This window comes from Asparagus officinalis, chromosome 7 (genome assembly GCF_001876935.1).
Source record: "Asparagus officinalis chromosome 7, Aspof.V1, whole genome shotgun sequence".
In the NCBI taxonomy this organism is placed as follows: Eukaryota; Viridiplantae; Streptophyta; class Magnoliopsida; order Asparagales; family Asparagaceae; genus Asparagus; species Asparagus officinalis.
The window spans coordinates 21,885,870-21,912,150 of record NC_033800.1 but is presented as its reverse complement, the minus strand read 5'-3'; the positions used below and the strand labels follow the sequence as shown (position 1 = coordinate 21,912,150).

Sequence of the window (26,281 nt, the reverse complement as noted above, 5' to 3'; positions counted from 1 at the left end):
ACTCTTCCCGGTCTTCATACTATTGCAGGCCAACTGAAGTTGAACACAGCTTCAGTTTGTCAATAGTCACCGTCTTTGTCAGCATATCTGCCGAATTTTGAGCTCCACTGATTTTTTCAAGCTTCAAAATTTCATCTTCCAGAAGTGACCGGATAAAATGATACCGCATCTGTATGTGCTTCGTTCTGGAATGGAAAGACGGATTCTTCGCTAGATGAATAGCACTTTGACTGTCGCAGTATAAGACATTGTCTTCTTGTTTCTTGCCTAATTCATCCAAGAAATTTTGAAGCCACACCATTTCCTTGCTGGCTTCTGTAACAGCGACATATTCTGCTTCAGTTGTGGAGAGAGCAACTATCTTCTGCAGTTGAGAAGCCCAACTCACTGCAGTACCTCCTAGAGTATATACATACCCTGTAGTGCTCTTTCTGATATCAACATTTCCTGCTAGATCAGCATCTACATAGCCTGTTAGTATTGTATCTCCACCTTTAAAACAAAGTGCTTTACCTGTGGTGCTCCGTAGATATCTGAGGATCCATTTGACTGCTTCCCAGTGTATCTTGCCTGGATCATTCATATACCTGCTAACAGCTCCCACTGCTTGAGCAATATCCTGTCTTGTACAGACCATGGCATACATCAGACTTCCAATTACTGAGGCGTACGGGACCTTCGCCATGTGTGCACGCTCTTTCTCTGTCTTCGGTGACTGTTCTTTAGAAAGTCTGAAATGAACACCTAAAGGTGTACCCACTGGTTTTGCATCTTGCATGTTGAATCTGGAGAGTACTTTGTTGATGTACTCAGCCTGTGATAACATCAAAATCCCTGACTTCGTGTCTCTCTTGATCCTCATTCCAAGAATCTGCTTTGCAGCACCAAGATCTTTCATCGCGAACTGTTTTGACAATTTCTGCTTCAAATTTATAATCTCTTGCAGATCTGATCCTGCAACGAGCATGTCATCAACGTATAACAATAAAATAATGAAGCTATTGTCAAACCTCTTGATATAGCAACAATGATCTGCTTGGCATCTAGTGAAACCGTTGCTGCCCATGAAGTTTTCAAACTTCTTGTACCACTGCCTGGGAGCTTGTTTCAATCTATACAAGCTCTTCTTCAAACGACATACTAGATTTTCCTTGCCTGCCTTTATGAAGCCTTCTGGTTGCTTCATATAAATCTCCTCCTCCAAATCACCATGAAGGAAAGCTGTTTTTACATCTAACTGCTTAAGATGTAAATTCTCAGCAGCTATAATTTTTAACACTAATCTGATTGTAGTTAGTTTCACAACCGGAGAAAAAATTTTATTGTAGTCGATACCTTCCTTTTGCTGAAAGCCTTTGACAACCAACCTTGCCTTGTAGCGTTTGTTCCCATCATGTTCTTCTTTGATCCTGTAAATCCATTTGTTATGAAGAGCTTTCTTACCTTGTGGTAATTCAGCTAAGTCCCATGTCTGATTTGACATGAGCGAGTCCATCTCATCTTGCATAGCAGACTCCCACTTGTCTGAATCATTCACCTGTATTGCTTCGTCATAACACTCCGGTTCACCACTGTCAGTCAGCAACAGGTAGTGCAAAGAAGGCGAATAATGCTGGGTTGGCTTAGGAATTCTGGAGGAGCGTCTCACTTCTGGCGTGCTTGGTTCTTCTTGAACTGCTTCAGGGCTAGTCTGAACATCTTTTTCAGAAATCTCCTCAAATTCAGCAAATTCCTTTGTTTCAGCTTTTGTACTGGAGCTACTTGATTCTGCAGTTGATCTGTCTTTGTACATCACATTCTCATTGAATATGACATCTCTGTTTCTGATGATCTTCCGATTTTCATAATCCCAAAATCGGTAACCAAACTCATCACCACCATAACCAACAAAAACACATTTGTTAGATTTGGCATCAAGTTTACTTCTTTCAGCAGAATCTATGTGTACATAAGAGATACAACCAAAAATTCTTAAATGTGAAAGGTTTACCTCTTTTCTGCTCCAAGCTTCTTCCGGTATTCCACCATCCAAGGGAACTGAGGGTCCGCGGTTGATTAGATAGGCTGCGGTATTGATAGCTTCAGCCCATAGGAACTTGGGCAGTCCGGCATGTATCCTCATGCTTCTGGCACGTTCATTCAAAGTTCTGTTCATGCGCTCCGCTACGCCATTCTGCTGCGGTGTCATGGGAACTGTTTTCTCCATCTTGATCCCGCTGTTTGCGCAAAACTCTTTGAATCTACTGTCTTTGTACTCTCCTCCATTGTCTGACCTCAACTTCTTTATCTTCAAACCAGTTTCATTTTTCACCATGGCCTTCCATTTTCTGAAGGTATCAAAGACTTCTGATTTCTTCTTCAGAAAATAAACCCACACATTCCTTGTAGAATCATCAATGAAGGTGACATAGTACAGTAAGCCTGCAAGAGATGAAACTGGAGATGGTCCCCATACGTCGGTATGAATCAATTCTAACCTTTCTGTCTTGGGTGTCTTGCCAATCTTTGCAAAACTGACTTTCTTCTGTTTGCCAAAGATACAATCCTCGCATAGGCCGACAACTACATGCTTTAGATCCGGTAGCTTCCCTTTTGACAGAAGTGTCTTCATCCCTTTCTCGCTCATATGGCCAAGCCTTTGGCCTTTTGACAGAAGTGTCTTCATCCCTTTCTCGCTCATATGGCCAAGCCTTTGGTGTCATAGGTTTGATTTTTCATCTGCATCTGTTACTGCAATGATATTCTCTAAGTTAGAGGTTATATAGAGAGTACCATTTTTCTTACCTCGAGCAATGACGAGTGCTCCTTTGGTAATCTTCCATTCATGACCCGAGAAGATTGTACAATAACCCTCTCCATCAAGCTGTCCCACAGAGATCAAATTCCTTCTAAGACCAGGAATATGTCTTACTCCTTGCAGCCTCCATGTGGTCTGATTTAGCAATTTTAATCGAATGTCTCCCTTGCCAACAATCTTCAAGGTTTCATCATCTGCTAGATGTACCTTTCCGAAATCACCGCTGACGTAGTTCTCCATGATTTCTCGGCATGGGGTGGAATGAAAAGATGCCCCTGAATCAAGAATCCATGATTCAATCGGACTGTTGACGCTTAGAATCATAGCATCACCTCCTTCCTCAGTCACGTTGGCAGACTCCTGTGCGCCGGTGTTTTTCTTCGGTGCCCGACACTCCCTCTTGAAATGACCCTTCTTGCCACAATTGTAGCACTTGAAGTCTTTCTTTCCTGATCTAGATTTGCTCCTTCTAGATTTTGATCTGCCGTGATTTGAACTTCTTTCTGAAGTTCTTCCCCTAGACTCCGTGTGTAAAGCTGAGGAGGTTGAAGCTTCACTCGATTCTCTCCGTCAGATCTCTTCACTAAGAACCAGATCACGAACATCATCGAACTTCAACTTGTTGCTTCCCGATGAGCTACTCACAGCCGTGACTGTAGCGTTCCAGCTTTTTGGTAGAGAAGAAAGAAGTATCAATGCTCGTACTTCTTCATCAAATTCAATCCCAACTGAACTCAACTGGGTTGTGACTATGTTGAGTTCATTGAGATGTTGAGCTATCGACGCGCCTTCCGTCATTCGCAAATTGAACAACCGCCTTATCAAGTGAACTTTGTTTGAGGCAGAGGGCTTCTCGTATATGCTGCAGAGAGCCGTCATAAGACCCGCCGTGGTATTTTCCTTTGCTATGTTGAAGGCAACGTTGCGGGATAGCGTCAATCGGATAACTCCAAGGGCTTGTCTGTCGAGGAGAGCCCACTCTTCATCCTTCATATCATCTGGCTTCTTTCCCGAGAGAGGTTGATACAGCTTCTTCTGGTACAGATAGTCTTCAATCTGCATCTTCCAAAAGCCGAAGTCCGCACCATCGAACTTCTCAATTTTTACCTTCCCTTCGTCTGCAGCCATCGCTCCCACTCGAATCTGACTTCCTCTGGATTGTTTCTGACAATTTCTGCGAACCACCTTGTATTAAGATACCTCTGCCGACAAGTCAGTACCGCCGGCAAAATTCTACTATTCACAAAATTTACTATTCACATGAATAGTAACATTGCAGAAATTTGACAGACGTCACAACCAGAGCTCTGATACCAGTTGTTGGGAAATTACTCGGATTCCCTTAGTGCCAGATTTAAGAAAGAGCGAAAATTAAATGCGCAAAATTGGGGGACACGCAAGATTTATGTGGTTCGGCACAAAATTGCCTACGTCCACGGGCTGCTGCAGATCTTTCACTATGAAGAGAAATTTTACAACACTCTTAATTTTTTCTCACAACTTAATTCCACTCTGAAAATTGCTCATAATTTTCTCTCACAAAGACTTTTCTCTAAGCCTTTCTTTTCTCTCTCTTGTTCTTCTATAAGAGGAGTTGTTTCTGGGATGAGTTTTCCTTAAAAGTTTGGGACCTATTTATAGTGTTTGGGAAAATACTATGCACTAATATTTTATTAGTGGTGGGGCCCGCGGTGGGGCCCACGTACAATTTTTTCTTGCTCTGGGACCCGCTCACCTATCCTCTTCTGATTTTCCGGTGGCATGAGAATTTTGACAAAGCCGAAAGAGCCAAAGGCTCTTTTGGTGGCATGAGAAGTTTGAAAAAAAAACTTTCTTTTGTGTGCTCTCGGTGGTCTGCACACATTCTTTGACTAACACTCAACGGGGTCTTTTATAGTTGATCCCCTGTGATTCCTCATCTTGTTTTAACCCTTTTCTAGATAGATGGCTTTTAAAGGAACCTACATGTACAATAGATTCATTATAGGTCTCTGAGATTTTTAATGCGTTTTGATGACAAAGTTCTACGAATTACTGAAACTCCATCTTGTGTACCTTGTTCGTCATTTTTGTTCACTGACAATGATTAAATATCCTATTCTAAGCTCTTTTTTCAGTTGTTTGTTATAATAGTTGTTTTAAATAAAATACCTGACGGTTTCATGTCTGTGCACATTTTGCAATCATAGTTCATTTAGCGCATGCATTTTGAACAATAGGGGTTTGCAGAAATATACCGAAAGCTTTATAGGTTTATCATATTGAGGACACTGGAGTTTGGATAATCATGGTGTGAGAAAACAAAGAGACCAAAAATACGTGTTGGTTGCGTCTCTGCTAAATTCATACATTTTGCATAAAATTGTTAACAGCACTGTTTGTGTTGATTCGTGCAATTTGTGGTATCATGTTGTTTTCTACATCTTGGGATGAATTGGTGAATAAGGATACATTATGTGCAGTTTCTATGCCAAATATGGTTTTATACTCTTTCAAATATCCATTATTTCAGCATTTATTATAAGAACCCTGAGATATCCACATATTATTTGACTGTAGATTGTGTATAATGCAAATGCACTTACGAAACTGGTCGAGAAAAGGAAAGGTTTACAGAACTGGCTTGTCTACTATGAAAACAAATTTACTAGAAATCCTACAAAGAGGCCAACCACTAAGGTGATTCTGAGCTTATGAAAGTTACTTTTATTTGCACTCTTTTGCAGTTTCTTTGTTACTTAATTCTTAGTGAGTTCAAAAGACTCTGGTGCACTAACCTATCTATAAAATTACTGTATCATAGACAGGACTTTTTGGAATCTTTGGAAAGAGAGTGGACGCAATTGACTATTACAATGCTGAGATTGAGAAGCTAAGGAATGAAGTAAGTTCATTGTATATTTATTATTGGGAATTTGAAGATCTTGGAGATAATTATTAACTATATATTCTATATTATTCCAGCATCAGTAGGCCAAAATTTTCTTATGTCACTATAACCTTTTGCTGTTGTGTCTTACTTTGATCCTTTCATACTACATTCTTATCTGGATCTCTTAAAACACCTAATAATGTATTATGTATCTTTCTGATGGTTAGTGTTGATGTCTTGGGACTCAGCAGCGAGATCAGAGGATAATCCCGAGTTAGTAATCGGGCTTAAAGTGAATATGGACGATATGGGTCCCCTCATTTCCTCATACGACTAATCCCTGTTGAGAATAAGAAAGCTGCAACATATGCATGCTAGAAGACCGGAGTTGGGTTCTCCGCCGATTCCTCCGTTAATCAAGTTAGTATAGAGCTTGAGTGGGGAATCAATGAACTAAATAAGTTCTGAATGTGTCAAGATAGTTAGCCAGAATTGGCGTACCTGTGGCCCTGTGGAGGGTTCTCTGTGGATCCCTTCACAATAAGCGATGAGCCCATATATATACCCACCTGAGAGGGGTAGTAGCATAACTCTGACGGAATCCAGGCAGACAACTGAATCGGCAGATAACTCATAGGTGCCAACTGCAGATGTGATGAGTCACCATTGTTAATAATGGATAGTTGTTGGCGAGGAGTTTAAGGACAAACCGCCCCTCGACTCGGCTCTTTGAGCTGGATGACAAGTACCGTCTTTTTTGTCGGTCTCACAAGTTGTCGACCCAGCTTCGAGTGAATGGGGGGCCGATACAAGTGATGAGGTTGAGTGAGAGCTTGTCTCGACTTGGCCCTACTGGGAAGGGATGAGTACCTGTGCTACCCGAATCACCCCCGGCAGGTGTAAGCCGAGCTGATAATTAGCTTCGAGTGAATGGGGGGTCGATACAAGTGATGAGGTCGAGCGAGAGCTCGTCTCGACTTAGCCCTATTGGGAAGGGATGAGTACCCGTGCTACCCGAATCGCCCCCGGCGGGTATAAGCCGAGCTGATAATTAATATGAGACACGTATCGACTCCAAGAGGAGGATTAACACTTAGGTTAAATGATGACATAACAATTAGCATATTCTAACAAGGGTACGCTGAGATACTCTTCCTCATTTGTCCTCCAGCAATTTCAAAAAGCAAATAATACCTGTTGGAAGCAAGTTTTTAATCTACGTACTTATGCAGATTTTTTTTCGAACCATCCATTTTATCCCGCTCCAGATATCAAAGAAATACATCCTAATATATAAAGAATTCAATTTTTTTGGATTTACTTCTGTCAAGGTTTATGCAGGAAGCTACTGAAAAGGAAAAGATAACCACAGACCCTAAGGCAATAGTTCCAGCGGCATTCGTCTCATTCAAAAGCCGATGGGGTGCAGCTGTTTGTGCTCAAACTCAGCAATCAAATAATCCAACTCTGTGGTTAACTGAATGGGCTCCTGAACCTCGTGATGTTTATTGGCAAAATCTTGCTATCCCATTTGTGGATATTACTGTTCGGAGGTTGCTTATGGCTGTTGCAGTTTTCTTTCTGACCTTTTTCTTCATGATTCCGATTGCTTTTGTTCAGTCTCTTGCTAATCTTGAGGGTATACAGAAGGTTGCACCATTCTTAAAACCTATAATACAAATGTGAGTTTAATCTTCCTTTTACATATTTTTCCCAGTTTATGGTTGGTTTTATATAATCAGCTTTTCATTTCTTGCTTGAATAAAATGTCAGTTTTATTTATTCAATATTTGTTCTTGCTCAAATAAAATTCTTCACAGAACTTTAATTTCATTATGTGGTCAGTGCTCACATTCATAATAATTACTTTATATAGGACCTTGTAAATTAGATACAGGGCTCAAATATTGCACTAAATAAAATGGAATTCTTAACATAAATATTTTCATACTACATTTCTAGTATGGAATTCAGATACTATTCAAATAACCTAGCTGTTATTAGAACATGATCAAATTATACTAGACTTAAGATCTTATTCATTTATCTTACTTGTTGTTAGGGAGTGTTATGTGGGCTTGCTTTGGTGAAGATGATCCAATAATTGTAAGCAAATCGGGACTAGATAGAGCAGGGTCACAGCTAATATTAGTTCAGAAATATTAAATTGGACACATATTTTTATGTAGAAAATCCCCTAAATAAATTGGAGTAAAAACCACGGGCAACAGTAGAAGAGTTCACTATGAAGAAAATTTTAGAAGTTACAATATCTCTCTATATAAGGATAAACTCTCTCTATTTTTCTCTCACTTTTTATTTGAATTTGGAGATTGGAAAGATCTAAGTGAGGATGAACTCTGAAGCCTGCTCCTTTTATAGGCAAACTCAATTCCAAATTATCAACAAATGTGGCTCCGCAATTTCTTCGTTTTCGGTGCCTAACTCTGATATATCAAGGAATGCGGCTCCTTCCTATCAAAAACAATGTGAGCGTGGACCGCAATCCTTTTGGTCAAAAATTGCAGCTCCATCTAGCTCCATCCAACAATAATTTCAGTCATTAAGGTGAAAAATCCATGTTTATATTTAGTGGTGCAGAGGCAGTTCAGTGACCTGTTGCAATGTAAATGCAATGTGGTCAGCGGTGATTGTCACAATGTGATAGGAGAAAGGATAGCACGCCAACCTCATAATTTTATCTATTGAAATTGAGTGCAGATAGGAATTTAGAGTAATTGTAAAATCTTCTCGTGTCGAAAAAGAATTATTATTAGTGTACCATTCATGTGACACTAAACCGTTTACAGTGGTAGTGGATAGTAACCAGTAGCCTTTATTGCTATTTCTGTTATGGAAAAACCGACTTGAGTCTTCATTTGTTGAGAAGTAGGAAAAGGTTTAAGCTGGCGAGTAGTTGACCAACAATTATTGTACTACATTTTCAACAGTCTGCATGCATAGATTTTGAAAGATGACATATGTGAGGAGGAGGCAGTTAATGTTTAAGATGGAAGTTGACTCAGTGTTTAATTTTGGTGCTTCAAACCATGCTAATGGCCCCTGTATCCTAAAACTTAAGTTTATGAGTGGTGGACCTATAATTATCCTGCAAGATTTTTAAAATGTCTGCCCCAAAAGGTTTAATATTCTGCAGGATTTTTAAAATATCTGCCCCAAAAGGTTTAATATTCTGAAATTGATCTCTAAATCTAGCTGTTGTCAATTTGTTCCCAAATTAGATCCATGATCTAATCTCCTCTTAACTGTTCTCAGATTGAATGAGAACAAAACTTCTTGTTCTCAGATTGAATGAGAATAAAACTTCTCTTCTTAGGAAGTTGGTGAATCCCACCCCACAAGCGAGTTAGAGAAGACGTTCGCTCCCAAATCTTACAAGAACTAATGCTGAAACCAGATCAAGAAGTGAGTGCTACATATATAACTAACGCAAGAGTAGAATGAAAAAGTTTTTATTCCTAAAAGACAGATAAGGAAAAAGAAGAAGGATAAGAGAGAAAGAGGCCTCTTACTGCTCTAGAAAAGCTCAACTAACGCAATTTGATGTTGCTAGATTTATATTTTTTTGAGAAAATTTTTGTGGATGGAGAGGAAATTGATTGCTGAAATTGGAGAAGACAGCTTCCATATGCTCAAATTGATATCTATAATTGTGCAGAATTTTAAGCCAATGAAAAAACGAAAATATAGACACAAGACATTTTTGGGAGAGCAGGTATATGGTCCTACTGATTCTTCTTATTGCCCTTTTCCGTGATACTAGAAGATGAGAATTGCAAGGTTTCTTTCATGCTACAATCTCTGCTCAATTGAACTCCTACTTGGGGAGAATTGCATTTTACTACAAGTGCGAAACCTCAGCGACTTTCACCAGAAAGTCCCAATACTAGCCTGATTTGGCCAGGATTGTAAAAATAAGCAGCAGCAGACCAGCTGGTCAACCTTGTTCAGGTTGAATGCAAGCGAATCTTTTCATGTTCATTACTGTTCCTTTCTAGTTACTTGGTTAGCCTGAAATGCTTTTGCGTGTGGTGTTAAACTATTTTTTGTCATGTAAAATGCTAACTTTTAGGAAATTCTTCGCAGGCCTGTCATTAAGTCGTTCATTCAAGGTTTTCTGCCAGGGATCGCATTGAAAATCTTTCTTATCCTTCTTCCATCCATACTCATGACTATGTCCAAGATAGAGGGCTACACATCGCTGTCAGCATTGGACAGAAGATCAGCAGCGAAGTACTACCTTTTCATCTTTGTTAATGTGTTTCTTGGGAGCATAATCACTGGAACAGCATTTCAGCAACTCCGTAAATTTATCAATCAATCTGCTAACGAGTATGTCTTCTCTTGTATTTAGTTTGCTGCACACAGAACTTTCTAGCACTAAGATGTTTAACACGGCTTATCACTTTTTTTCTCTTTCAAGAGTGGGATTGCTATGTATATAGACCAGGTTCTAGAAAGATTCCTCTAAGCAGTGACGAAGACATGTTTTTTCTCTCGATTTGGGCATAATAGAATGAATGTTACAACACCCATATATTGATGGTCTATATCACACAGGTAAACTAATATGAACTGAGTTGATTAGGGACTGCTAACTTTTCCGAATATCTGGTTTTGAGTTGAACTGTTCTTCCCTGCACGGGTAGCAACTCGTAAAAGGGCAGGGCCTATTTCTCCCGTTGTTCCTCCGACGATCAAGTTAGCAAGGTGCTCAATTGGGAAAAACGAACTGTCACAGTTCTAAAGTGCTATGAAATGGAGAAAAGAAGCAGAAAAATTGCTTACATTCGCATTGCGAATAATTTTCCCTTTTATAGTCATGTAGGAGGGGCGTTTTGGTCTCTTTCGGCCGAGTCTGAGCTGGCGGCTAAGTCAGCGTCGACTTTACAGGTGTCAGCTATGGAGTGGTCAAGGAATGGGCGCGGTCATTTCGTCATTAATGAGATGGGATAGACGGCGTACGAAGCCGGTGTGGTTCGATGTACCACAAATAGTGCCGGGGATGGAGAAATATGACGCCTGTCAAATATTTAATGTGATGTTGATGCGCTGTCAGCGGGGAGTTCGAGGTTGAAGTTGTTTTTTGGCTTGTATCGAGGGGTGTCGAGAAGTACCGCCTTTCGAGTCGGTTCCCGTTGCCGGCTAATTAACTAGCTGAGTAGGCTTGTGGCGGGTCGTCTTTGACGAGAGTATTGACAAGTACCGTCGTTTGAGTCGACCCAACGAGATGTCGACTCGGTGAGTCAGCTAGATCGGGACCCTGGCAGTCCCATGGGTCGAGTTGACCGAATTAGGCGTAATGGGGGAGATTTTTCCTGTTGTTGACAAGGGATCATAATTTGACGACTGAAAGCACCATAACACCATATAACATATGCACATAACTTTTCTTTATATCTCTTAATGTTGTGATGCATTTTAAACTTGTGATGCATTTTAAACTTCAAAAGTTGCATAACAATAATATAAATATATGGACCATGGTCCTTTCCATATAAATAAAAATAAATGTTCTAACGATAGTAACATTAACTATAAAGATTTAAATATGTACATCTTTCACCCGGAATTAAATTATAGGCAACCAAAATTACTTACATCACTTACAAAATGTCATAGCTAGTTAATTTAGAACAGGAAACAATATTAAGTATAAAAATTGACTTAGTTTTTCTAGTCCCTTTTTTTTTACTAAAGGAGATAAAGTGCAAATTTGTAAGTATAAGTCTACACACCTTCATAATCAAAAGGACAAAAGAGCCCCATCATTGAAGAAATTTTGATCTAAATTTTCTAATCCTTGTGCTTGTTATCTTATGATCCATGGTTCTAAATATATCTCTTCCCATATTCTTTTAATTCATTTTTCATCCAATTTATGTAACTTTTCAGCCTATCCGAAAGGATCTATGATCAGGAGCAAGTATAAAAAATTGTTGCAGTTACAATGAATCTTGACCTGAAGTGTAAACTTTAACTGGAATTTGCACTGAACTTTTTTCATTTTTAACCAAGAAATTATTCTATCAAGATATTACCTAACCATAAAAATATGCTAAAAGGAAATAATAAAATTGGTAGATCCTTAAACTAAATATTACTTCTAAGTTTCTATCTTATCTCAGGGGAAGGGTGGGAGTTAATCATGTTCAGCTGCTAATGTGAATTCAGTGTGGGCCTTGAATTATCAACTTCCTTTAATCTTGGTCAGACCTTGTGTTGAAAAGATAATATAATTAAAGAATATTAGAGGGGTTTTATGTAAATATGGGTGTAAGGCTATATAAGCCAATCTATTCTATCAGTGAGATGTAATCTTAAAACCCTAATCTTTCAATCGCTCTCCGCCATCGTCGCCGGAGAACTCTAGAAGTACCACGCTTTCCGCCGCCCAACTTTGGCTCCAGTTTCGGTTACCTTCACCGCGCGCATCCTCGGATCTCAAACGATAGCGTCCTCCGTCGTCTTCACCGTCGGAGGAGTTAGTGGCGTCGGCGTCGATGAAGGAGACGCGAACGTAGAGGACCCGATTGTGGGGAAGGGAGGCGAGTGGTGGCTTTCGAAGAGATGTCGTCGCCATTAGGGTTCCACTGTTTTGGGGAGTTTTTTGTGATTCGGGGATTTGTCGGGGGAAAAGAGAAGAAGGGAAAAAAAGGAAATAAAGGGGATCTGTAATCTTTTTTTTGGGAGTTGGTATTTATTGATTTATAGGGAAGAAAAGATGGTCAGGATGTGCTGATTAGATCCAAGAAAAGGAAAAGAAAAAAAAAAGAAAATAAAGGGGATCTGTAATCTGTATTAGATGACTCTTTTTTACTTTCTCGAATTATAATAGCTTGTTTAGGTTCCCTCGACAGGTCAGTCCTCAAACTGATGAGAGGAAACGCTGATATCTCATATTGTTGAGATATCTTGCTTTTTGGTTCTTGTTTCCTTAGTGAAACAGGAATTCTTATTGATTTAACTCTCTTGTTGTGCTGTCAAAGTGTTCCCGGATTTTTCGTTGCGCACCACAAGAATACAAGTTGGATCGATGACGGAGACGGGTAAAAATCCGATGGAGGAGATCATCAAGAAGTTAAATCCTGATGAGATCTCAACACTGATGCAACTGATGAAGTTGTCGAAGGGAGAAGGCTCGACAAAGCCACCACCCAAGAAGGTGGAGCTTCCACCTATCAATGTAAAGCTCGATGGACCCACGACATATCTGAGTTGGTCGTGACGGGTGAAATATACCCTTACCGGGAGGAGCCTGGAGGGATATCTAACAGGAGAGAAGACTGAGCCGGTTGAGGGCTCTGCAGAAAGAGATGAGTAGAAGTCCACTCATATGTTGGTGTACATCTGGCTTTTAAATTCTGTAGTCCAGCCAATTGCTGTCACAGTGAATGACCTTGGGAGAGTGCAAGATGTCTGGGAGAAGCTAAGGAGGACCTACGATGGAGTGGAGAATAACCTTAGGGTATTCCAGATCGAGAAGGAGATCAGCGCTATAGTCCAGGGAGAGAGGACTATACAGGAGTACGTCACAGAGCTGGAGCGCTTGTGGCTCGATCACGATCACTTCTCGCCCCTAACGAGTTGCAAGGACCCGGAGTGCAAGGAGCGCGGGGCCTCTTTGCAGAAGAGGACCATGATGTTTCTCTGTGGTTTGGCTCCAGCGTATGAGCAGAGGATAGCATTGCTACTAACCCAGAGGAAGATCCCACCATTGGAGGAGGTAGTCTCGACCATGATACAGGAGGAGAGCCGTATCAGGCTACAGGCTGGAACAGGTGGACTTACAGGGGAGAAGTCTGCACTGGTGGTATCCAATCCGGATAACACTATATTCAGAGGGGAGACTAGACAGTGGTTTAACTGCGGAGAGGTAGGGCATCTGAGACAGATATGCCCTAATCCACCCAGGGAGAGGAACTGGGGTGAACGTGGTCAGGCTGGAGGCCGTGGCCGTGGCTATGGAGGCAGGCGAGGTAGAAGAGGAGGTCACCGGGTAAACTTGACAGTGGCAGAAAAGAAAGAAGAAGCTGAGATGATATTCACTGATGAGGATCGGGCTCTCTTGGCAGCACTGAGGAGGAAGCAAAGAGCAGTAGGTGATGTGTCTGAGGGGTCATCCACTACTCTCTCTAGAGGAGACTATGCTAATTATGCCCTTCGTGCACACCCAAACGAGAGAAGACCTACCGCCTGGATAATGGATTCTGGAGCATACAGACATGTGACAGGCAATGCCAATGAGTTTTTATCCTACACGCACTTAGCAGAAGCAGTGAGCATCCAGATCGCTGATGGTACAACACAGGATGTGGTTGGTAAGGGCACTGTTAGTTGTACAGGTTCTATAACTTTATCTAATGTTCTGTATGCTCTTTCATTTCCTGTTAGCCTGTTATCCATTAGTGTCATTATCCTCCAACTAAATTGTATTATTTCTTTTGACATTTCCAAGGTGATCTTTCAGGAGAAAGGAACAGGGCGAAGACTTGGGACTGGAACATGACGTAGCGGACTGTGGTACTTGGACCGTGAAGAGATGGACTCAGCGCTGACATCCGTGGTGGAGAGGACGGGAACAAGAGGAGCTAAAGTCTGTGCAGAAGATGAGTTGATGCTTTACCATAAACGAATGAGACATCCATCATTTGGCATTTTAGGTAAAATGTATCCAACTCTGTTTGGAAAAGTAAATAAACAGAAGTTGCAGTATGATGCTTGTGAGTTTGGGAAACTGACTAGAAGCTCTTATGTTAGTTCGGGTAGTAGGAGTTCTTGTAAGTTTGAAGTAATACACTCTGATGTATGGGGACTCTGCCCGGTAAATTCTATAAATGGATGCAAGTTTTTTGTAACATTTATTGATTACTTCTCTAGAGTCACTTGGGTGTATCTTATGAAAAACAAAAATGATATAGTTGGCTGTTTCAAAGATTTTTATAAGCACATCCAGACTCAGTATTGTGCAGCAGTAAAGGTGTTGAGGTCGGATAATGAGACAGAGTATACCAACAGAACACTTAGGGAGTATTTGTCAGTTCAGGGGATTCTACACCAAACTACATGCCCATACACCCCAGCTCAGAATGGGGTAGCAGAGAGGAAGAACAGACATCTCCTAGAAGTTGCTAGGAGTATAATGATGGCGATGAATGTCCCAAAGGTGTTGTGGGGACAAGCAGTCTTGACTGCTACTCACTTAATCAACTGGATGCCCTCAAGTGTGTTGGAGTAGAAGTCTCCCCGTGAGACACTGAAGGGAGATAACGGGGGGTCCTATCATTGAAGGTATTTGGCTGTTTGTGTTTTATGAAGGATGACAGACCATCAGTTGGGAAGCTAGACCCTAGGGCTGTGAAGTGTATATTCGTGGGATACAATGACACCCAGAAATGGTATGTCTGCTGGAACCCGGTGGAAAAAAAACTGTTAGTCAGCATGGATGTGCAGTTTCGGGAGCTCGAGCCGTATTACACAGTGGGGGTTACTTCACCTTTTGGCGACTTGCCCGATACTGGAGGTATGAGGCAAGAGGGGGAGAATAGTGAGAGCTCAAAGGGGTCAATCCCAATTTCGATCCCGTACTCAGAAGAGGAGGATGAAGACGAAGGGGAGGAGGAGGAGACAAGGGGTGTTAGGCCTACAGCTCAAGGGGAGTTGCTTACATACAGTAGGAGGGGGAAGGAGCCAGAGGTGCCTATAATAACAGTGCCAGTGCCTAGTCCCTCGTCCAGTTTTGCTCTAACTCCTGAGACACCTACACCACCCTCCAATCTAGGTATATCATTCCTACTCCTGCCCCTCTCCCTGCACCAATGTCAGAAAGGAGGACCACTCGCAGTAATACGGAAAATCCCCCTAAGAGATATGGTTAGGATCTAGCTCAATTTGTTTCCTATTCTCATATATCCCCTTCACACGGAGCATTCATTGCATCATTAGATTCTGTTATTATACCTAATAACTAGCAGGATGCTAAGAAGGACCCAAAGTGAAAGGCTGTTATGCGTGAGGAGCTGAGTGTTCTTGAGAAGAACCACACGTGGGAGTTAGCGACACTGCCAGCAGGGAAAAGAACAGTGGGATGTAAGTGGGTGTTTACTGTGAAGTAGAACCTAGAAGGGAAGTTGAACGATATAAGGCACGACTAGTGGCAAAAGGATACAGCCAGACATACGACATTGACTACGATGAGACTTTTGCACCAGTGGCGAAGATGAGTACTGTTCGGACGCTGATTTCTCTGGCAACAAATGGTGGATGGGAACTACACCAACTAGATGTGAAGAATGTGTTTCTTCATGGAGATCTAGTGGAAGAGGTGTATATGAAGATATCACCTGGATGTGACACAGGACAGACTGTGGGTAAGGTCTGCAGACTGAAGATTGAAGAAGTCTCTGTATGGGCTGAAGCAGTCCCCTCGAGTATGGTTTGACAGGTTCAGGAGAGTCATGGTTAGTATGGGATACAAACAGATCAATGCCGACCATACTGTATTCTTCAGAAGAAGTGGGGGTCACATCACTATGCTGACAGTGTATGTGGATGACATGATCATCACAGGGAATGATGAGAAGGAGATTGCTCAGCTCAAGGTAAGATTGAGCAAAGAATTCAAAGTGAAGGATCTGGGTCAGCTTCGATACTTTCTTGAGATAGAGATATCTCATGGACCTAAGGGGATTGTTCTCTCCCAGAGGAAGTATGCACTGGATCTTCTTACAGAGACGAGGATGTTGGGGTACAAACCTGCTGCTACACCGATTGATCAGAGCTTCAGGCTGAGTGCTGAGGCAGGAGAACCTGTTGATCGTGAGAGATATCAGAGATTGGTGGGCAGGCTGATCTACCTGAGTCAGACACGTTCAGATATCTCATTTACGGTAAGCGTAGTGAGCCGCTACATGCATGACCCAAGGAAGAGTCATATGGATGCAGTATATTAGATACTGAGGTATCTGAAGAGTGCTCCTGGCAAATGACTAAGATTCAGAAGTGACCATGTGAACATTGAGGGCTACTGTGACTCAGATTGGGCTAGCTACGGAGATAATCGGAGGTCTACCTCAGGGTATTGCATATTTGTAGGAGGCAACTTAGTCTCCTGGAAAAGTAAAAAGCAATCTGTGGTTGCAAGATCAACAGCTGAAGCAGAGTACAGAGCCATGGCCTTGGGGGTTGCGGAGTTGATGTGGCTGAAGAACATGCTGGTGGAGCTGAACCTTGACCAAGGGGCCAAGATGAGTTTGTGGTGCGACAACAAGTCAGCTATCAGTATCGTCAACAACCCAGTTCAGCATGACAGAACTAAGCACATTGAAATTGATAGATTTTTCATCAAGGAGAAGCTGAACAGTTGGTTATTGGAGTTAGGTCATGTTCCAACTAATGAGCAGATTGCAGACTGCTTGACTAAAGAGCTTAGCTCAGTAGATCTAGCTAGAGGGTGTGACAAGATGGGCTTAATAGATATCTTTCGCTCATCTTGAAGAGAAGTGTTGAAAATATAATATAATTAAAGAATATTAGAGGGGTTTTATGTAAATGTGGGTGTAAGGCTATATAAGCCAATCTATTCTATCAGTGAGATGTAATCTTAAAACCCTAATCTTTCAATACCTTGTCTTATATAGGTCACTAGAGTATTGAAAGGTTGCTTTTTTTTGTGGGCTAATGGATCCACCCCTTTCCCAAGACATTGAAACTTTAAATATTAGCTGCTGATAGAGTACTTTACATTCATTTCTGTTCTTAATTTGAACGACATCATCATTCAAACTGTTTCTTACCTAACAGGGTTGGGTTTTGTTGACATATCTAACTGAGAAGGCTTTAAGAAGAACCATTTATTCAGAGGCATTAATCCTCTAAGTTTGTCTCAATTTACTGTTTATGAGTAAGAGATGAGCTTGCCACTGATGCCTTGTAAGCTTGTTGAAGTAAACCACTAATAATCAGTATGCAGCTTACATTCATGAACCAAAAAGAACCTGTGAAATTCTCCAATACAAAGAAAACATAAGATAAATTTCAAAGATGAAACCTAGACGTCAAGTTGTGGTGCTGCTAATGGTGGAAACCGATATGTAAATCTTTCATTGGTCTTTACTGTAAAAGCAGGCCCTTCTAGTTCAGAAATAAATGTTACATAGTTCTAGAGACTTGAATCACCTTCGGACTTATGGAGGTTTGATGAAAGAGGATAATTGCTTCAATTGAATTTATGGGAGCCGGAACATACATTCTGAACAATTGTGTATGGTCAAACCTGTGCTTGCCTTGGTCCAATGTCAGTATGTGTTGCGATCTGAGAATTTTTTCTGGTAACATGGCGATATTGGACAAGAGTTCTCAGGTGTAATTTGCATCCTGAATATGGTTTATATGAAGAAAATGTGTGGACAGTGACGTTGAATGGGGTTCTCAAAGTGAGTTGTTAAAAGCAGCAAATTGCCATCTGAGGAAATATTAGAGGATCAAAATCATGATGGAGCAATTGGTGAAAAATGTTGCTCTTCAAATGAATTCGTATGATTTTGTTTAAAACTTAGATTCATTGAAATAATATTCAGGCTTAAATGGTTTAAAAGTTTGATATTGCAGACACACACATTTCGTTGAGCACTTTAATCTCACATTTAAAGAGGTTGGTTAAGTATAAGCTATGCTGCAGGAATACTTCTGTCTGGAGCTGTACCTATGCTGTACCCGTACCCAACAACTGACCCACCCACCCACACGCACGCACACGCGCACCCTACTCACCCACTCACCCACGCGCGTGCGTGCACAATCACACGCAGGCACACACACACATATTTCCCTCTGTTCTTTCTTGCAACCTGCACAAAGTTGCAAATAAATAGCTCTAGCCTCTAATCAGACTTTGTTACCTTGTTGTTGACTCCTTTTGCAGGATTCCAAAAACAATTGGTGTGTCCATTCCCATGAAAGCCACATTTTTCATCACTTACATAATGGTGGATGGTTGGGCAGGTGTTGCTGCTGAGATTCTTAGGTTAAAGCCCTTGGTTGTTTTCCATTTAAAGAATGCATTTTTAGTTAAAACTGAGAAAGATAGGGAAGAAGCTATGGATCCTGGGAGCTTGGAATTTGCAACATCTGAACCAAGAATACAATTGTATTTCTTGCTTGGCTTTGTTTATTCAGTGGTGACACCTATCCTGCTGCCCTTCATAGTTCTCTTCTTCAGTTTATCTTACGTTGTTTTCCGACACCAGGTTAGTTGCTTATGCAACTTTCATATTGCAAGCTTAAAGTTATGCTTATTTAACTTTCTCAGTATATTTTATTTATCTTTTTGCTATCAATGCCGACTGATCTTAGGTTGTTTTTAGGCTTCTGAATGAGCTTCTCTGTATTTGTTATCATTAATTCTTATACTTGTTATCATAAATTTGCGAAGTTGCACTTTACACTCTTTTATGAAGTACTAATACAGATTTAATTAGAAACTGCTGACTTCTAAGCAACATATTGATCTGAAGTTTTCTGGCTTTGGAATAGGCTGAAAAATAGAGTCCAGTTCAACATACTTCTGGATGTTCTTCATCCCTGATCACTTGATCAGTGAATGGCATGCAAAGTACTTAGTATCTTATCAGGACACTTAAGCTGTTATAGAAGACCATGCTGGAGGCACAGTGTGTGCATGCAAACAAACTAATCGAAATACAAGTTGTAGTTCCCAAAATTGTACAGTCCCCCTGATGCCATATATACGTCCCTTGTTTGATAAGAGGATTACCTTACTTTCTTTTAAAAATTTAAGTTCCTCGATGTGCTTTCTCTCCTGTACGGGATTCTCAATTATACTGAGTGCCTCCCTCCACTTTTGTGCTTTCTCTTCCAGTGCAAAATGTGGTGTATTATTTGGTTTAACTGTAACTGATATTGTCTAGTGTTTCATTAGAAACATATGGGGCAGGCATGGCTTAGCTGGTGCTATTTAGAGCAAAGGATTTTCGTAGGTATTAATAGTCAATAGCTCATTGGAGGAATCAAACCGATGTTGAATGTATTGCAGAGCGAGGTAAAAAGGCTTACCTTGCTGGCTCTCTTAAAGTCTCTGCCGTTGTATGAAAACTCTGAAGTTATAGTCGGAGTTAAGGGTTATAATTTTATAATTTAAGATGCCCTTACAAATTGAGTACCCTTTTTATGGGACGAAACCAGTACTTTACGAAGCTGTATCATTTTTTTTTAAAATCTGGTTTAAATTCATTGCTGGTGGGATTTGAACCTAACTTGCTCTGATACCATTTAAGATAGAGAAGTGAAAGCCACCAAATTATTTCAATAGAGTTTAGGGGAGGGTATACAATCAATAAGATGTATACCCACACATATAACTCAATACATCTAACAAAGACCATTTATTTTGTTTGGATCATTGGTCATTTATTATCTACACACTTCTGTGTCCTAGCCATGTTCATCTTAATGTGCCGAAGACCGACACTTTTTGCACTGCCCGGGCATGTCTTGTTTATACTTTTAACTTTTCTACACTATTTCGAAACTTCTAGAAGATGTTTTTTATGCTACTTCGATATTCTTTCATACAATTTGTGCATTGAGAATTTGATATGCATAAATCCTTCATAGGTTAAAAAGCTTACTTGATGGAAAAAGGCTTTGACATAGTGAGACATACACATACAATGATGATATGTGTTTATTTCCTATATAAAGTCATAAAAAATATTTATCCTATTATTAGTTTAGAAACATATGTATGTCTGTTGCATTTGTATGTGTTCATGAGTATGTGTTTGTGTAACTGTGTGTGTTTTTACATTTATTATCTTGAGCAAAGCATTTATGTATTGTGACGCCCATAGTTTTACACAAGGCTACAGTCTAATGTGAACCCAAAGATGTCAAACCTGCCATGCACCCAACACTGTGCATAAACATGTTTCAATGTTACATTAAACGCTGAGCGCTTCTAGGCGTCGGACTTAGCGCCCAGCGCTTAGTCGTCTAGGTGGGCGTCTAAGCGGTTTCTGGGCGTTTATTTTCTTTTTTCTTTTTTTAATTGTGATACTTGAAGATATATAAGTTACTGTTAAGTTTAAGTTAACAATAAACTTAAACTTAAGTTTATTGTTAACTAAAATATTGTTAACTTAAGTTTCCTATTTACTTAAACTTAAGTTTACCATCAACAAAAAACTTAATATTAACTTTAACTTAAACTTAAATTTAAGTTTACTGTTAGCTTAAACTTAAGTTTACTGTAAACTTACACTTCTTAAGTTTAAGTTATTGTTATTAACTAACTTAAATAGATATTTAAAAAGTACTCTTTACCTTGTTAGTAGTTACAGAGATCGGGGGAGCTCGACAATGTTACAGAAGGTGCTAGGCAAAATAGATGTTTGAGTGAGCGCCTAGTGCCTAGACCCCTGGGCGTACGCCCAGGCGTTTGACTATTTTTAAATTATTTACTTATAATAATTAATAAAAATATGTATTAAATTCATATAATTTTTTTAAAAAAGATAGCAATCTTAGTTCCACAATAAATCATGCATACTTAGATACTAAATAGTCAAAATAATAATTAACAATGCTAGAGCCTAAGATGTTTTCTTTTTTTATTTTTAATTATAATAATTAATAGTGAATGTCAATGTTATAGAAAGCTTAGATGTCGGACTGGTGTCTAGATGGATTTTTTTCTTCATTTAAGTGGTGGTCGATGAGGTTTTGCTGAAGGTCGGAGGAGGTAGTGGAGGTGTTCATATTTGAAGGTTAATGGAGTTTGGAAGATGTGTAAGCTACAACATATAAAATCACAACCAATGCCTATAGGGTGCAATCCACGTAAGCAGACAATGCTCCCCTAAATGCTCGTAAAATCTAGATGGGTAGCCTAAACATCGTCTAGACGCTAGGCGCTAGTTAGGCGGCCTAGGTACCGCCTAGGCCTAGGCGTACGTCTAAGCGAACTAGGCGAAGTTTTTTAAAACAGTGTGTTTCACCATCATATTAATATAAAACTCTAGCAGATGTCAAAAATAAGAAGTGAGGGTACTAGCAGATATATCAAATGTGACAATACAATGAATATATTATAGAGAAGAGATATCCAATAATAACTATAATTATGTTCCAACAGAAGAAAAGAAAATACATCTGATAAACTGGAATAAGAACATCGAATCTCTAATACATAATAGTCAACTGAAAAGTATAAAGGCACTCCGCCTCTAAAATAAAATACATATCTAAAAAAAACTAAAATCATAAATAGTTCATTGTGGAGCACTAACTAGCTACCTATGAATGATAGTGACTGTGCTGAATTCCCGTCAGCCTACGGCTCTTCGAAACTCTGATCCGTTACCTGAAAAGAGGTGAATACAACAGCATCAGAACGCTAGCAAGAACATCTCCGCCTGCTCTCTTTCTATATATATATATATATATATATATATATATATATATATATATACACACACACACACACACACACATAGAGAGAGAGAGAAATGAGTATGCTTGGTAGTGAAGTGTCATATTCTCATCCATTCATTCCAATTCCCAACCACTCCCTAACCCATGTGAATGTAAGCCCCGATTTTAATGAGTGGAGGGGAATATATCACATCACTACCAAACATAAAAACTTGTACTTGGTACCAAGCATATTCATATTTCTCATATATATATATATATATATGAGAAATATGAGTATGTTTGGTACCAAGCACAAAAAGTTGTGCTTGGTAGTGAGGTGTCACATCTCCCTCTACTCATTCAAATGTGGGATCACATTCACATGAGTAATGAGTGGATGGGGATGTGACACATCACTACCAAGCACAAAATTTGTGCTTAGTATCAAGCATACCCATATTTCTATATATATATATATCATATGTTTTAAATTGTGAATCGCTAAACACTAACTCCCAATATACTATAAATAGATAATAAAACAAAACGTCGCCAAAAAAATATCTCATCTAGAACATAATATGAATGTCAATCATAGTATAATACACTACCTAGGGGTAGGTGTCACGGGAGCAAATACACAATCCTGTGTAATCCTCTTCATCGAAAATAGTGTGGAGTTTAGGTGCTCACAATACAATATCCTGTGACTCATCGTAATACCATGCGGCTCACTACCTAACTCGGACACCAAGCGGAGTATAGGCATATCAGTCTAATCCAAAACATAATGCAAACAAAAGAGATGTAGAGTCTCAATGCTCATAGTATCTTGTGGCTCATCGCAGTACCATGCGGCTCACAATCGAATTCGAACATCTATGTAGAAGTATGATGCGGAGCATAGGTACTCGCAGTATCCCGCGGTTCATCGTAAGCTCGTGCGGCTCACAACCTATCTAGGCCATCTATGCAGACATTTGGCGTTGACTTATGCAACTTGATAGTTGTCGCTTCTACATCGTGACAGTTCGACACATGGCCACGCACTCCCAAGGATCCGTGTGTACCTAAACCCAATACATACACTACCATGGCCACGCACGTATATCGACGTGTGGTCCCGTCCTTCGTGTTCACAACCAAATGTGCGCGGAAGATCATTACTGGCAAACAGCTCTAGATCAATCGAGTGACCTTTGAAACCAGTCGACTTGACAGTGGATCAGTCGATTGATATCTCATCAGTCGATCGATCGGCGAACGCGCACAACGTGCACAAGTAACAAGCTTTGGTCGGTCGACTGATATCTTATCGGTCGATCGTCCCGAGGAAAAACATATAATTCTCAAGGGTCAAATCGGTCGACTGATACATGGGGTCAGTCGACCGACCAGAGTATAGGAACAAGAACTTGGTTTTTAGAAGTTAATCGATTTTCTCAAAAAGAACTCGGAAAACATCATCATCATTGGGTGTGAAAACATGTTTAAATCTCGTATTTAACATAGTGGGGGCTTAGCCAAACAATTATACGTCAACAAAACATTGATTTTTGGGATTTAATCTCCCTAAACATCACTAAACAGATTTTAGTTGTTTAATTAGGGTTCTAAACCTAATCACTTCATCAATTAGCAAATTACTTATAGTTCTAATCATCAAAATTATATCTTTTATTTATTTAGTGTTAGGATCTACAGATCTATTCATCAAATTAGGGTTTAGTTCATCCTAAAACAAAACTATAAGGGGAAAGGGTTTGAGAAGAGATGAACTTGCCTTAGAATTTCGTTTGGATCTCTCAAACGTGGAAGAAGACTTGATTTTCCTTTACAAAAACTGTAGATCTCGCCCTCCTCTTGTACTTTGCTTCTCAAAACTTCTCCAAATTCGAAAGGAGAATTCTCTAGGGTTTCTGGAGGAAAGAGATGACTGTTCAACGTGAGAGAAGGGTTAAGGAGGGAGAGAGTTCGGGTTTTATATGTATATATACACATATAAGCAGACCCGACCCGAACCCAAACAAAATCTCCAGCTGCCGACCGCTCGACTGATCAATGGGGTCAGTCGAGACCGACCCTCAACACTGAGCAAACTCGACAGCTACTTATATATATATATATATATATATATATATATATATATATATATATACATATATATAGTATTATATATATATATATATGGTCGACTGATCAATGGGGTCCAGTCGACCGGACCCTCACACTGAAGCAAAACTCGACAACTACTTATATATATATATATATATATATTATATATATATATATATAATATATATATATATATATATATATATATATATATATATAGAGAGAGAGAGAGAGAGAGAGAGAGAAGAGGAGAGAGAGAGAGAGAGATTAATGGGTATCCTATGTCATAAGGAAGGATTTCCTCCTATGAGCCTCTAAAATCACATGATTTGAGCGACATTATGGATGATGCGCCTCCGTTGAACTTTGATCTACATATTTACCACACACAAAGTTTAGGGGTTGAACCCGTCGTCGTTTGACCCATCATCACTCGTATGGCAATTTGTAAGGCGGTTTTGAATGAATAGAAATTTTCCATGGCTCGATCGGAGGGTAAAGCGAGACGGATTTCACCTCAAATTTGGTGTGTTCGGAGTTTTAGAGATATGTATGATCAAGTTTCAACGGAGGGCGATTATCCATATGTCGGCTCATCATGTGATTTTAGAGGCGTGCAAGGAGGAAAATCCCCTCCTATGACAAGGATACCCATTAATCTCATATATATCGTATATATATAATATATATATATATAATATATATATATATATATATATAAAAGAAGAGAGAGAGAAATATGGGTATGCTTGGTACCAAGCACAGAAAGTTATGCTTGGTAGTGAGGTGTTACATCTCCCTCCACTCATTCAAATGTGGGATCACATTCACATAGGTAATGAGTGGATGGGGATGTGATGTAGGCATCGAAAATTACCTATAGGTCTCCACGAACGGTTCAGTGTTAAAGAGCGACGATGAACGTCACTATCCGATCAACAAGAGTCTAATTTAAGTCGACGAACGACTGAAGAGAATCGACGAGCTACGTGAGCTGATAGGATTTCGGAACAACGAAGACCCGGGCCAATCGTTCATTCTACAGATAATCCAACCATTGGAGCAGGTAGAAGTCTTCGTCAAGCTTCCAACGCACTTGGAATCACTCAAATCCGAGTTCGGACGAAGAATTTACAGCGGAAGCGGACGAATGCACCTCAACGGAATGTCTCAGGAATTCCAAAACACCCCCAGGGGTGTCTAGGCTTTTCCTAGACACCCCAGGGGTGTCTAGGCGCCCCAGGTGCCCCCATTGCCTATAAATAGCAACCTTAGGCCTCATTTTTGAGGATCTGGATTTTTGGAGAGTTGGCGAAGCCCTGCTGCAGTGAAGAGTGGTCGAGCGCTTCAACAGAGGAGAGGTCTTCATCAGATTCTTCATCACCCGTGTCCGTTCCTTAGTATTACCCTTCGCCGGTAATCCTAAGAAGAGCAAATATCTCGTTTTAGCCGAGATAGGCGCTTCAAGTTTCTAGATCTCCTCGCGGATCGACGAAGCTCTGTCCGATTTTTCCGGAACAGATCTGAGTGTCAGGTAGTCCACGGATATCGACGTCCCCGTCACAGGCCAAAGACCCACGCAAGCAAGAGACGATAAACGGATCTTGCGTTTATTTTCAAGAAAGTTATAATTTTTATTTTTTTTATTTGAATTCATTTGTAAACGATTAAAGTTCTAATGAAATCAATGATGAAGGCAACTTTCGACGAAAACAAACTGGCGACCACAGTGGGAGCCAACAGCCTCGCTGCCGAGGCCGTCGTGACGCAACCGACATTCAAGATCCGGGTGAATGAAGAGATTGAATACGAGTTCGATCAGCAAAAGTTTGAAGAGTATCTCTCTTCCTCCTCCTCCAGATCCGCCTCTTCGAACAGGCGCAGGAAGGCATCCTCTTCCAGAAATGTTCGCGGGACCTCCGGTTCTAAGATCCAAGATCCCGTCGTCATTGCTGCGCCCGTGCCCCGTGACATCCCGGCGGCATCCAAGGAGGTCGAGGCTGCAGATCCAGATCTCCCTCCCGCCACAAAGGCGACCGCTG

General features: G+C 40.3%; 1 protein-coding gene across 1 annotated transcript in view; it reads left to right on the top strand.

The window, feature by feature from the left end:
• Positions 1–26,281, top strand: part of LOC109848548 (CSC1-like protein At4g02900) — a 53,872-nt gene that overhangs the window by 8,793 nt on the left and 18,798 nt on the right. The window contains 5 exon segments of the mRNA XM_020418103.1: positions 5,357–5,476; positions 5,601–5,681; positions 7,011–7,351; positions 9,777–10,022; positions 18,613–18,937. Coding sequence (XP_020273692.1) covers positions 5,357–5,476; positions 5,601–5,681; positions 7,011–7,351; positions 9,777–10,022; positions 18,613–18,937 — 1,113 coding nt within the window.